The 14,211-nt window shown below is 36.4% G+C and overlaps 1 protein-coding gene across 2 annotated transcripts in view; it reads left to right on the forward strand.

Moving 5' to 3' along the window:
- The window catches only part of ccdc120a (coiled-coil domain containing 120a), an 84,874-nt gene extending 74,308 nt beyond the window's left edge, over positions 1-10,566 (forward strand). For both annotated transcript variants that reach the window (XM_007245825.4, XM_022670891.2), the window contains exon 11: positions 879-10,566. In XM_007245825.4, the coding sequence (XP_007245887.2) occupies positions 879-984 (106 nt within the window). In that variant the 3' untranslated portion in view covers positions 985-10,566. The remainder of the gene's footprint in view (positions 1-878) is intronic.
- The last annotated feature ends 3,645 nt before the right edge of the window (positions 10,567-14,211 follow it).

Raw genomic sequence — 14,211 nt, forward strand, 5'->3', positions numbered from 1 at the left:
TTAAAAAAGTAATATTAATACAAAAATCCTGGAACTGACCAGAGGTGGGCTAACACACAGGGTGCAGTGTTTTTTTTAGTCCACAAGATGGAGCTGAGAAGGTTCTTCCTGGTGAGACCAAGCTTCTGTAAAGACAGAGTTAATTGATTAACTGAAACGATGCATTATGCTGTTTTAATAAGTTCTAAACAAGATAATAGCAAAAATATGTGTGCAAGGATGCAGCAAGCAAGGATGCAGATAATTAAAACACTTAATATTGCATTAATTTAAAATGCATAATGATTGTAGTAATGTAACACAATATTTCACTCAACTCAATCGTTTATAAAAGTATTACAAATACAAATAAGTAACTTGAAAATGTACAAAAAAAATACAACATAGTATTATATTACCCTGCTTTTTATGCATGGATTTTATTATTTGCTCTATTTATTATTTTTGACCAGGTTAAATAGACATGTCAATTAAATCATGTTATTAAATGGTTGGGATATTATTACAATACAAACAAGAGCCTTAATATTTATGCAAAGTTTACTGCGCAGTGACTCGGTTTTGATACATCAGCTCACAGACGCAGCCCTGTGCTGATTAATATCACCCTAGGAGTGATGAGGGGAAAGAGCGCCATCTACTGTACCCACCCAGAGAGAGCAAGGCCAATTGTGCTCTCTCTCTCAGGGCTCCGGCAGCTGACAGCAAGCTGAATCACTGGGATTTGAACCAGTGATCTCCTGATCATAGTCTCAGCGCTTTAAACTTTTGCTGTGCTGTTTTGTTACAGTATGACAATTTGAAAAAAGTAGATACCCACTTTTTTAATAAAGGTTTTATAATAATCGATTTAAACTGCTTTCTTTGTTTCTCTGCAGGTCAGTGGATCTCTCTCCATATCAGGACAGCTTTCCCTCCAAAATGCAGGACCTGACTCTGAAAGACATGAGCAATGATAGACCCAGCCCAGGCACACTGGTCTAACACTTTACACATTTACACACACATTTACACACACACACACACACACACACACACACACACACACACACACACACACACACATACAGAAAGACTGCATCACCACCAGCTGTATGGAGCGGCACACTGAGAGGAGCGTGTTTTGCCTAATTTTGCATAGACAACACAGACTTGAGCTTTTTCGTCTCCCAGCAGCTCCGATCTGAACACCCAGCGCTCTCCTCACTAATCACTGAAGCTTCAGGGGAGAAGGAACTGATATGGACAGAACACACAGTTTTTACATTACTATCACATACAATCCATGAAGTTTTTTCCTTTTTTTAATCAACAATTCCAGATACCAAATTATGGCTGTGACCTAAATGGATGTCTACTCCCTCTTTAGTGATGAACTACTGTTTAGTTTATTAAGGAAGTTTAAATCTGGAACACAAATGTATTCAGACACTTCCTGGTTATCAACGTGCGCCATACACACACTAAAACACACACACACACTAACTGAACTCTGAATTAGAGAAGCATGTGGCCAATATGTTGCTGAGCAACCTATACCTACTGTTAATTGTCTTTATGGGCAAATATGTAAAATCTATAGCATCCAGTGGCTTCTGATTTTTTTAAGACTTGGTTATAAAAGCATAACTTCAGTCAGTTCCACACTCTGCAGCTTAACAATAAACTACTACTATAGCAATAGACTTACAATTTATTCTGGGCTACATTCAGCTCATATAAAGAGCTAAATTTGTCACGAACTAATTTGAACCGAAAAACAGATTTGAGCTACATTTATGCCAAAATGTGTGTTGTGTCCTTTACTGTTTTATGGATGCTGTCCAATTTAGAAAGCACATGGAAAAACATTATAAATGTATAAATTATAAATAATTGTTGCACACATTTATTATAACTTAACCATCACTTATTTGAATGAAGTATGTCAAAAAATGTGTTACGACTTAAACAAATAATCTGCACTCCAAATGTAAAGAAACTGGAAAAGACAGAATTCTAATTAGAGTAATATTTTTATTCATTCAATTACAATTTAAATCCAAATTAAGTCAAAAGGAATAGTATAAAATAGTAAAAGTAAAAAAATATCAGTCATTACAATATTAACATTCAAATTAAAAGTGAAAATAAAACAAAATGATATACCGGATGTCACGCGGGGATGAGACGGGAGGCGGATTTATAAGCGGGTAAGAACAATACTTTAATAAATAAATAAACAAATAAACAAACAGGGGAATCACGAATAAATATATATACATAAACAAACAGGGAAAACAAACAAAGAGCTAAGCTAAACAGATAAGTGGCTAAACTAAACAGATAATAACAAAACAGGGCTAGGGAATATATACAAAGGATAAATACATAAATATATACAAAACAAAGAATATAAACAAACAAGAGATATAAACAAATAATACAAACTAAACAAAGAACTAGAAACGTGGAGAAGAGCAAATACGATACGTGGCAAAACTAAGCTAAGACGTGACGAGACAGACAACATAGGAAGGTGCAAAGACCGACAGCAAACGTAGACTAACAGGTACTATTTATACTAAACATGAAACAATGAACACCTGGGGAGACAGGTAACGAGGGGCGGAGCTACAAATTACACACACGTAATGGAAAAGTACAAGAGAAACACACTAGGAAACGGGGAAAACACAGGAAAACATAGCGAGGGCGTAACACCGGAAATGACGTACCTTTGTTACACATACACATACTAAATCAGGATTTAAATCCAGTTCAAAATGAGTAGTGACACCACTGTTCATATTAAAATACCAATGCATTATGGGAGAACGTAGTGCCCAAAAATTAAAATCACACTCAGATTCCACTTTGTGATACACAAATTAAGAGAAAAATATCTGACTTACTCAACAGTGCACTAAACAGTGCGCTAAACAGTGCGCTAAAACTAAACAGGGAACGTAGGATCCATCTGGGTCACAGCCTGTGTGAGGTGGACAGCAGTTTGGAGTTAGATGTTGGAGAAGATCTTAAACCTGAAGACCTTAATAAGGTAGCACATTTCCTTTTAAACCATGTACTGTACGCTTGAGTTTGGATTTTGTTTGTTTGTTGTACTAACGTCACTTTGTTTCGTTGAATCTCTCGATTATCTTTATTCTTATCAAATCAGTGTTTCGCTTCAGGGTTTTCCTATAGAGTCTCCAAATCAGGCTTTCAGCTTCAGCACCCTTTTAATGAGTCAGGATCTTTTCAATAATGCTTTGTACAAAAAAAAAACAACAACAGAGATTTCTATGCAAATTACAATCAAGATGACTATGTTTAGACAAAATAGAGATGCTATCTGATGAATTATTCATATGCTTAATATTTTGTCATACAGATTTGAGTAGCAATTAAGAAATAAGTAAAAAAAAATATCTCCTCTAAAGAAAATACTCAACCAAATCTTATTAAGCATTGTATTCTTCCCTGGGCTGGATGATGTTGATGTTGAAGTTGAAGATGTGCCACACTTAAAAAAAAAATAAAGGTGCTACAAAGGCAAATGCATTTACACTGCAGTTAAAGTTGCGTAATTTTTGCGAAAAGTTTTCTCACCAAAATAGGTTTTTAGGTTGTTTTTAACTTTTTAATGTGACCAATATGCAACATCCATCTGAACAACATTTATGTAAAAGTCATGTGACTTCTGACATTACTCATTACATAGTGTTATGTGAGTTGCAGTGCCAGATATCCTGGATAGCATGAAGAATCGACCCGAGCTCAGCTGAAGTACTTTGCCAGAGCTTGAGTCGATTCTTCATGCGATCTAGAATGATTACAATATTATACTCAGTAACCGGGTGTTGATATAAGCTGCTTTATCTTATTCCCTTATAATATTCAGCAACCAGCACATTAGCACGTGCAGATCTGGTCGATTCCCATATCATACTCAGCATCCGGTGTGTAGGCTCATACTGTTCGAGCCGATCATTGTATTGTACCCGGCAAACGGGGTGTTGGTACATACAGCACAGGATAAATCTCGTAATATATTCACTAAACTTTAAAAAATGACAGATTCAGGTTCCATTTTGTTGTTCACACTGCAGTACAGATCAGTGTCGCATATGAAGAAGAAAATCAGATTAAATTGGAACAGATTTGGGCCACTTTTACCTGCTGTGTGAACATAGCCTAAGATTTGTTTGATGCTATAGAATAAACATTTTTGTAAAGGAGAGGTGAGTGTGAAAAACTTTGAAATTCCATTTTTGAATTTTTGTCTTTTTTTACTTAACATAATGTGATTCTTGCAGTGTTTCTTTACTTTGTGTTTGTAAATGAATGGACCAACAGAAATATTCCAAAATGACTTGGAATGAAATCTTCATACATTGACTTCCATTAAAAGTGAAGGTTTTTTTTACTCACTGAAAAAATAGTTTTACAAAATGTTATTTTTTATTAAACAAAAAATGTCCTTCACTAACAGACCTATTGTAGCACCTTTATACACATATTAAGAGTGCACTAAATCCAAAACACTCTCTTTTCTGAAGCCAAACCAGTTCTCTCACCCAGCTGTTGTGGTGGGAAACAGAACAGTGTGGAGCACAAGGTCAGATCTTCAGCTGTGTGTAGAGAAAACAGCGCCTGTGTTTATATCAGTGTTACCAGATCTGTAGAAGAACCTGGAGAAGCTTTTCTCAGAACTGTCTGTAATGAGCTCCTGACTTTTAATAACCCAGCAGTGACCTGAGAGTTCTGTCAGGAGTGGACTGTGGACTTTGATTGATTGGTAGAGATGGTGGAAATATCATTTATAAAAAAAAACAAACATAAAAACTGACCTTTTCTGTTCATTTACAAATTCAGCAGGGATGCTACTCGAGTCTGCTGAGTTTTCTGTGGTATGATTATGATGGTAAAATCAATGTAAATTCAGGGACTATTTGCCTTACAGCATCCTGCATGTATCCTTCCACCATGAACGAATTTTAAATTAAAAATAAATTTAAAATTTAAATTTGAATGTTTTCCACAGTCCATGCTGTTATAAAACCACAGCTCTCTGACCAGCACCAACAAACACCAACCATCAAACAACAAACTTCTCTTTTGTGTAGATTTATATGCTTTTTTTTTTAGATTATGGAGCATCCCACCATCCTGACTGTTCAAGAATTATTCTACAATGTTCCATGGTTCTCCCTATTCACACTGTTCTAGAATGTTCTTCCTAAATCAGAATGTTCTAGAATACTGTCTGTCCCTCATTCATAACAGTCCAGTACATGCTAGCAGAATATTATCTCCATTCACACTATTCTAGAGTATTCTGCTAATTCACACTGTTCTAGAGTATTTTACTAATTCACACTGTTCTAGATCATTCTCCTAATTCACACTGTTCTAGAGTATTCTTCTAATTCACACTATTCTAGAATATTCTCCCTATCCACACTGTTCTAGAATGATCTCCATTCCATGATGTTCTGGAGTATTCTAGAACGCTTCCCCAAATTCAGTTTTCAGTAAGTGTTCTAAACTGTTGCTACCATCCTCAGTGTCACCCCATTCACACTGTTCTTGAATACTATCTACATTCACACTGTTCTAGAATACTTTCTGCATTCACGCTGTTCTAGAGTATTCGCCCCATTCACACTGTTCTAGAATATTCTCCCTGTTCACACTGTTCTAGAATATTCTTCCCACTTACACAGTTCTAGAAATATTCTTCTAATGCACACTGTACTGTACAATATTCTAGAACCCTCCCTTCCCCAAATTTGTTTTTCAGTTAAAGGTCCCCCATTCACATTTTTCTAGAATATTCTCCCCATGCACTTTTCTAGAATGTCCCACTTCAGACTGGTGCCCAACGTTCTCGTCATTTACACAGTTCTTGAATATCCTTCTTGTTCACAGTGTTGTAGAATGCCCAGATCATGCTGCTCTAGAATATTCTCTTTATTCACACTGTTGTAGAATATTTTCCCCATGCACATTATTCTAGAATCTCCCCATTGACACAGTTCTAGGATTCCCCCCATGCACACTTTTCTAGAGAAATCTAGGATTCTTCCCCAAATTCAGTTTTCATTTAGTGTTGTAAACGGTTGCCCATTCCTCAGTGTCCAACAGTGTTCTTCCAATTCTGAATGTTCTAGAATGTTCTCTCATATTCAAACTGTTCTAGAATGCCCTCCCCCACCCCCCATTTACGCTTTTCTAAAACATTCTCTCTCATTCACTTTGATCTAGATTTTCCCCCTCATTAACACACTTCTAGAATGTAGAATCTAGAATCTATTTTTTTTGTGTTGTCAGGAAGTAGATGGTGTTTGTTGGTTCTGGACGTGTTCTAGCCTTTAGACACTGAACAGCTGTGTTTCAGCTGCCGTTGCACTTCTTTGCTGTACCTTCACTGGTGACGCTCGTGCTCTCTGCTGCTTTTATACACGACTGTTCCCTGTTACTGACTGTAACACTGACTGAATAAATGACTGGGGGACCTACCTACCCCAGGTGTTATATCTCACAGTGACCAATAGGAGGAGCTCCAGCCTTTAGAGAAGCAGCCGTGTATGAAAATCAGAACCCACATCACAGACTCATGCAAAAGCTCATTTGGCCCAGGGCAGAGTGTGCTGCAGGATTTGACTGATGCTCATTAGTGTCTCAGTGTTCAATATTCCACATTGTAAGGCGTTTACGCGGGTCAGCGGACAGCAGAGGTCATTACTCAGCTCTGGTGGACTGGAAGGTTGTGAATGGAGGGGATGCTGTTGGAATAGAGTGGGAATGTCCCTGTTTCTCTCTGTTGTAATTTAATTTATTGAATGCTATGCGAGACCTACCGAACGGTGTAATCAAACCAGGATGCCAACTGTTAACCATCGTGCCTAACAGCAACGAGAAGTGGAGAACACCTTACTTTAGCTTTAGCTGAACATGGAAACCACATTCAGTGTAGTGCAAACATGTGTCTGTGTGTTTTCTCACCACCAGATTGTACTTTCTATAAAGGCTAAAACTGAAACACTGCAAAATACAGAAAAGATGAGTCAGGATTGCTGGCTAATCCAAATCAGTGTATCAGTGTCCTGCTTTTTGATAGTGTTATTGCTGTTTTATAACGTTTAACTGTCTTATTCAGATGCATGCGGGTACTAGCTTTCAGTTTCTGTTAAAAACTACATAAACTCCTACATTAGTGCTCTAATCTTACAAATCCCTCTAGAAACTGAGCCAGAAAGGAAAGCAGGTGTGGTTAACTCACCTCAGAGGCTGACTGCATTGATGTCAGATGTTCTCAGCAGATCTTGTAAGATCGTGTGATGAAGATCTGCTCCATTGTTAATGAGTTAAGGTGGTCAAGGTGATTGTGAGATATCCAGTAAGACGAGGCTGTTGTTAGACTGGTCATGCTGGTAGACCAGCTAGCTAATCCATCAAACTGAAGAGAAAAAAAACAAACACCATTGTTTGTGCTGTTCTACCAGCTTAAAGAGCCACTAAATCCTAAACCATATTTGTTTCCATTAATAGCTGTAATGTGTTCCTTTCAATTAATGCTTACAATTTTGTAAACCTCTCTTAAACTTAAACAAAAAAAACATTGATTTCTTTTGCAATCTTTTCCGCTTCGGTAGCACCCTCTCAGGTTCAACTGTGCTATAGGCAAGGATGATGTGTCCATGTACTTTGTACTTTGCAGATCAATCAATCAATCAATCAATCAATAATACCACCCTCCTGCTGACGTCCAACCATCTGGGTCTCACCGCTATTAGAGGCACACTGCTGCTGCTGCTGCAGCTCAGCCAATCAGCTGTCTCCCTCCTGCCCTCTAAACCCATACATCACTCTAAAACTAACCCCATTTGTTTAGCATTTTTTCAAATTTGAGCTTAGGGTGGAGTTAAAAAAAATATATAAAAATAAATAAAAATCATGGGGTTTAGTGGCCCTTTAAATGGAAATACTGCATAACTCAACATTTTAACCACTAAAGTGTAAACAGTCATTTGCGGAATTGGTGTGAAATTGAAAATATGGAACTTGGAATTTGTCTTATTGAGTCGAAGTACAATGTTAATGTTGGGTTTAAGTTAAAAAAGCTAAAAAAAAAAAGAAGAGACAAATAAAAAAGGAAGGTTTTTAATTTAATGTGATTTAATCACATTATGCACTGACATGGCAAAAATTAAAGAACAAGAACTGGTTCTCATGTCCCATAACTTTTGCCATGTCCCATGGCATGTCTTTCACAGACATACTGTATTTATTGTTTTTTTTATTAATTATGCATTTCTCCAACAATAATCATTCAAATCATTCATTTACTTCATTTGATAAAGGAATTGTAACGATTTTTACAGTCTATTTCACAGCGCTGGGCAGAAACCTTCCAAATGTAGATGCTCCCACTGGTTGCCCATGGCAACGTACCCCCTAACGGGTACTTTTGAGATGTGCTGAGAGGCTGAATGTACTCTTTAAAGCTGCAGAGAGAGAATGGTTCCATTCAGCAGCACTGAGCAAATCTGATCCGCTACATTTCTCCAGATAAGAGCATTTCACACCAAATCCACTCTCAATGACTTTATTTACATCTTAACCATTTCATTAACCCATAAGAGCCCATGGTGACGAGTGTGTGACAGACCCTCTACAAAATGCCTCCCCAGCAGTGTTTCTACAGGTCTGGTCCAACAATTTGTACAATTTACATGCTTTAATTAAATGTTTTACAGTGTTTACAATGTTTTTACCTTTTAATTAGATTTATCGAACAAAATGTTAAAATACAAATACAAAAATTATTGTTGTTTCATCAGGATTTTAACTTCTTTCCCAGCTAAGAGTATATCTGGTTAGTGGAACATTTTCTGAACCCTACAGTTAACATTCTTAAAACGTTTGATCTGTCAAGTCATGGATGTTCTTATTTATTTAAAAAAGTTTTTTATTTAACTTTTTTTTATGTTCTAGTAACTTTGCTACACTGTAACTTGCACGTGGCAATGTTTTAATGTTACTTTTAACATTTCCATAATGTTATATTCATTTAGCTGCACAGGAAATTTGGCAGTGTTAAATCAACACTGTTAGTGTTAAATCAACACTTATTAGTGTTAAACTTTACACTCTCAGTGTTAATTTAACACTAGCAGTGTTGATTTAACAATGGCAAATTTCCTGTGTGGGAATGTTACGTGAGAAACATTTGAATAACAATTTAATGCAAATCATTATTATGTTAAACGTTTCTTAAACATTATCAGAATGTTCAATCTGTCACATTTTCTGGATGTTCTTAAAACGTTTTTAGTTTAACATTTTTAAATGTTCTCGTAACTTTGATACAACGTCACTTGCATGTGGCAGTGATTACATTTTTAGTTTTAGGAATGTTACTTTTAACATTTCCATAATGTTAGCATTATTATCTATATTATTATTATTATCTAGCTGGAAACTTTATGTGAGAATCATTCTAATAACTATTTGATGCAAATTATAATTATTTCAAACGTTCCGTAACGTTACAGGCTAACCTTTTGGAACATTTCAAAACATTTATAAACATTCTGGATTATCAAAATGAGACAAAAAAATTTAATGAGCTGCTTAAATAATGTAACTGATTCCATTTTTAATTTTGTAATAATCTCCAGAACTGGGTCTGGGCTCTTATGGGTTAATACAAAAATGATCTTTCCTTTAACCAGCTTGATTTAACTTGGCCATGCTTGTGTTTTATTTTTATCAGTAAGGAAGGTCTGCTGCTTGTGTAGATGATGTAAAAGAAGCGTGTATTCCTACTAAAGCAATTTTTTAAAAACTTGGCGTAAATGTAAAGCTCTGACCTTATCGCCAAATGCTGCCATGCTCGTCTCAGGACCAGACTACTGAACGCTGCTCTGATTTGTAGGCCACTTTGCTGCGTCCGTATTAGAACCAATAGCACGGCTGCATAGGCAGCATCAGACTTCATCGTTTTTTTATTCTCTGTAAAATGCAACAGGCATTGTGATGTCTGAGGTCACTGAATGTTTACTTCGCTCACATTACAGACAAAAAAAATCCTAAGAAAAGAATGATCTGTGCTGTATTTCACTCACCACTGCACACCTGCGTTTGCTGACCTTCTGTAATCTGTAATGTCGCTCAGCTGTACGGAAAAACAAAAAAGACAAACATTTAAAGCAAAACTGAGGTAAACAACGGTAAAATATTCAGAAATGCCAAGGCAAATACAGTACATAAAATATATGTTTGATTTGTTTTTTTTTTCTAGATACCATGTTGTTGCCACTCTTTGTGGTGCAAAAAAATGTTTGACATTGTTGCATCCATCGTTTGGACTGATTTACCCATTGTTTAAATCACGAGCTGTCCGGTATATAAATGTATACTAAGCAATTCCATTCACTTTTTGAAGATTTCAAATCTAATTAATGTAAATGTAAATATTTTGCTGTATACTTCAATTTGCAATATTCCTAAAAAGACACCAGTGAGTGGGAAGAGAGTGTAAAAAGTTTGTTTTTAATAAATATTCAAGTTTGCAAATGTGTGTGTAATTTTTTCCAAATATATGGAAGTTTCATGAAGTATGGAACGTTTTTTTTTTTTCAAGATAAGTGACCAGACAGTGATTCCTAAAATCTTCTTTTTCTATATTATTATATACCATTATTGGATTATGTACAGTAGATCGTGGGATATCCAAAGTTTTGCAATTGCAGATAGGTGATGCTCTGACCATCTTTGCTTCTGAAAAAAAATGCTCTTTTTATGTCCAATTTTTCTTCCAATTTATCTGGCCAATTGTTCCACCCATTCAGCTTCTAGCCAGCTGTATATGCCCCATCGCTAGTGATGCCTTAACACAGAAGGGTGAAGACTAACATATGCCTCCTCTGATACATGTAAAGCCAATCACCACCTCTTTTTGAACTGCTGCTGTTGCAGCATTGTCGAGTAGCATCACAGCACTAACGCTCAGAGGAAAGCGCAGTGACTCGGTTCTGATACATCAGCTCACAGACGCAGCCTTGTGCTGATCCACATCACCCTAGGAGTGAAGGCCAAGTGTGCTCTCTTAGGGCTCCGGCTGCTGATGGCAAGCTGCATGACTGGGATTCGAACCAGTGATTTTTATTAGTAGCACTTATTTTTGTATCCTTTTGTTGCCCAATGGCAACTTTTTTGGAACGTGTTACTGGCCTAAAATGCAGGAATGAATGTATATTAAAAATGAAATGAAGTTGAGCAGAGAAAATATGGAATATGTATGCAATTTATACTATCATACTGTTTGCAATCAACTAAAAGACAAAGAAGATGTTAGAAACACCGCAGTTTTGGACATATAATGTACATGAAGTAGGTGAAGTACTAGTGGGAGCCTATGTTTTATGGTGCCACACACACACAATAATTTAATTTAATTGTATTGTATTACATTGCATAAATGCATATCATCACTGTATAACACTATATAAAGGTTATCTTTATTTTATGATTAGTTTTGGTATAGCCTACAATCAAATACAGAGATATAAAACATCAGCAAAGGGCTCACACCGGCCATTATGCAAATAAAATGGTGCCAGGGAGTAAAATCTACTAAAATTTAAGCTAAACTAAAACATAAAAAAGTCTGTCAAAATTCTTTGACCAGATTAAGAGGCCTTCTGGAGTCTAGGCTTTAACCCTTTTTAACCCTGCATCCATTGAAATGCACATTGTGTGTTTTCTTCTTTCTTGTGTATTCTTGCACTTAATGCAGGTCGGGACCTGTTGTCCATCAGAATAGACATTTATCGGACAATCAAACAGCATGTTAACCCTGCCCGTTGCTTTAGAAAAAATGTAATCTTCACACTGAAAATAAAACATGGCAGCATCATCACAGCTAATAAGGCAAAATAAATATATATATATTTTTTTTCTATCATGTATTTAGTTTTACTGCATAGGGATGATTTGTGAAATAATATAATAGAATAATACAATGTTTTATTAATTTATTTATTCATTATTATTTTTAATAACTTATTTACTAAATAAACGTGAATGCATTACAGACAGAAACAGCATTTTTTTTTCCATCACTGGAACATAATTCAGGTCTGAAAGGGTTAAACGATAGATCTCCTATAACAGTACATGGTGGGTCTGCTCAGTATTATATATATGATATAAAAAGAGAAAATGCTGTATGGGTCGACCAAAAGGAATGGGTACAGGAGGGGTTAAAAATTGGCCCTTTCTGGGTTGTTTACTTTACACTGGGGTCTAGATGGAACTAATATGATGTTGTAATGGAGTTTAATGATGATGCTCATTTGGGAAGCTTAATTTGGACCCAAAAACAAAACAAGTACATATATAAAAATATATAAATATATAAATACACTTAGAGCCCAAGTTCCATCTATCTAACCTTCACATGAACATGTTGGCTAGGTAGAGCGTTACTTCCTGCTTAGCATAAGCTAAATGCTACAAACCCTACAGGATGGTGCTTCACAGTATAATGATGGAGAATCTGAGAGTCAGTCACCTGACTTTTAACCCAATAAAAGAAGGAAACTGAACATTTGTTCAAAGGTCAGTCAGTCAATATCTTAATTGATTTGTAACAGCGCACTTTAGTGTATGAAAATCAACACTTCCACCGGAAATGCTCATTATCCTGTCTCCTATTGGACAACAACACTAGTCTGACCCTCAGGCTATCTGAGCATAGTGTGTACAACCACCTCAGACGTGGAGCCTGAAAAAAACCCTCTATTATAGCCAGGCATTCTCTATTTATCTCTTATGATTATCTTTAGTAGGATTAAGACCACAAATAAACAAAAAAAGAGATAAGATAGGCTGGTAACTTGGCATTCGGTCAGGCAAACGGACAGAACATTATATGTGAACATCTTACCGTAACCTACAGTAAAACATGGTGGTGGTAGTGTGGTGGTCTGGGGCTGTTTTGCTGCTTCAGGACCTGGAAGACTTGCTGTGATACATGCAGGGGCGTAGCAGCAAATTCGGGGCCCTGTACACTCTCAGTGACAGTGGGCCCCTAACCGTGCCAGTACACAAGGAACGTGAGCAAAAATTTTCATGGGCCCCTCTCTCTACTTGGGCCCTGGGTGGTCAGGTCCACTTTTCCCCCCACTACCACGCCCATGGATACATGGAACTATGAATCCCGCTGTCTACCAAAAAGTTCTGAAGGAGAATGTTTGGGTTCTGCAGCAGGAAAATGATCAAAAACACACCAGTAGGTCCACTTCTGTGAGTGAAACCAATATTTCTCCAAAAGTAAGACTTATTGCAAGTTACTACCAATGCACACAATTTGTTAATAAAGGGGCTAGGCTTACAGGAGTAATAAGGGAAAGGCAGGATCAATAACAGTATGACAACAAATGTAACCGACATACCAGAGCGTAGTCAGGCAAGCAGGGACGTACATGGAAAATTCAGCAGAAAAGGAGCAGCTAACTAGATTCAATACTCGGTAAGGGACAGAGGAAACAGAGGGGTATATATACAAGACAGACCAGGTGGAAACAATAAAAAAATAAAAGAGCACTTAAAAATGATGAGCATCTTTGTCTGTACCAAATTGAAAACCTCTGGAATATAATTAAGAGGAAGATGGATGATCACAAGCCATCAATCCACCAAACTGAACTGCTTGAATTTTTGCACCAGGAGTAAAGGCATACAGTTATCCAAAAGCAAGGTGTAAGACTGGTGGAGGAGAACATGCCAAGATACATGAAAGCTGTGATTAAAAACCAGGGTTATTCCACCAAATATTGATTTTTGAACTCTTAAAACTTTATAAATATGCCAATATTTTATTAGGAATTTGGGAGAAATGTTGTCCATAGTTAATAGAATAAAACAACAATATTCATTTTACCCAAACATATACCTATAAATAGTGAAATCAGAGAAACTGATTCAGAAACTGAAGTGGTCTCTTATTATTATTTTTTTTTACAGAGCTGTATATATATATATATCAGTTTCTGGATGAGTTTTTCTGATTTTGCTGAGTTTTCAGACCTCAAATAATGCAATGAAAACAAGTTCGTATTCATAAAGGTTTTTTTAAGATTTCAGTCATTAATATTTGGCGGAATAACCCTGGTTTTTAATCACAGTTTTCATCATGCATCTTGGCATCATGTTCTC

The sequence above is a fragment of the Astyanax mexicanus genome, chromosome 12 (assembly GCF_023375975.1).
Source record: "Astyanax mexicanus isolate ESR-SI-001 chromosome 12, AstMex3_surface, whole genome shotgun sequence".
Lineage (NCBI taxonomy): Eukaryota > Metazoa > Chordata > Actinopteri > Characiformes > Acestrorhamphidae > Astyanax > Astyanax mexicanus.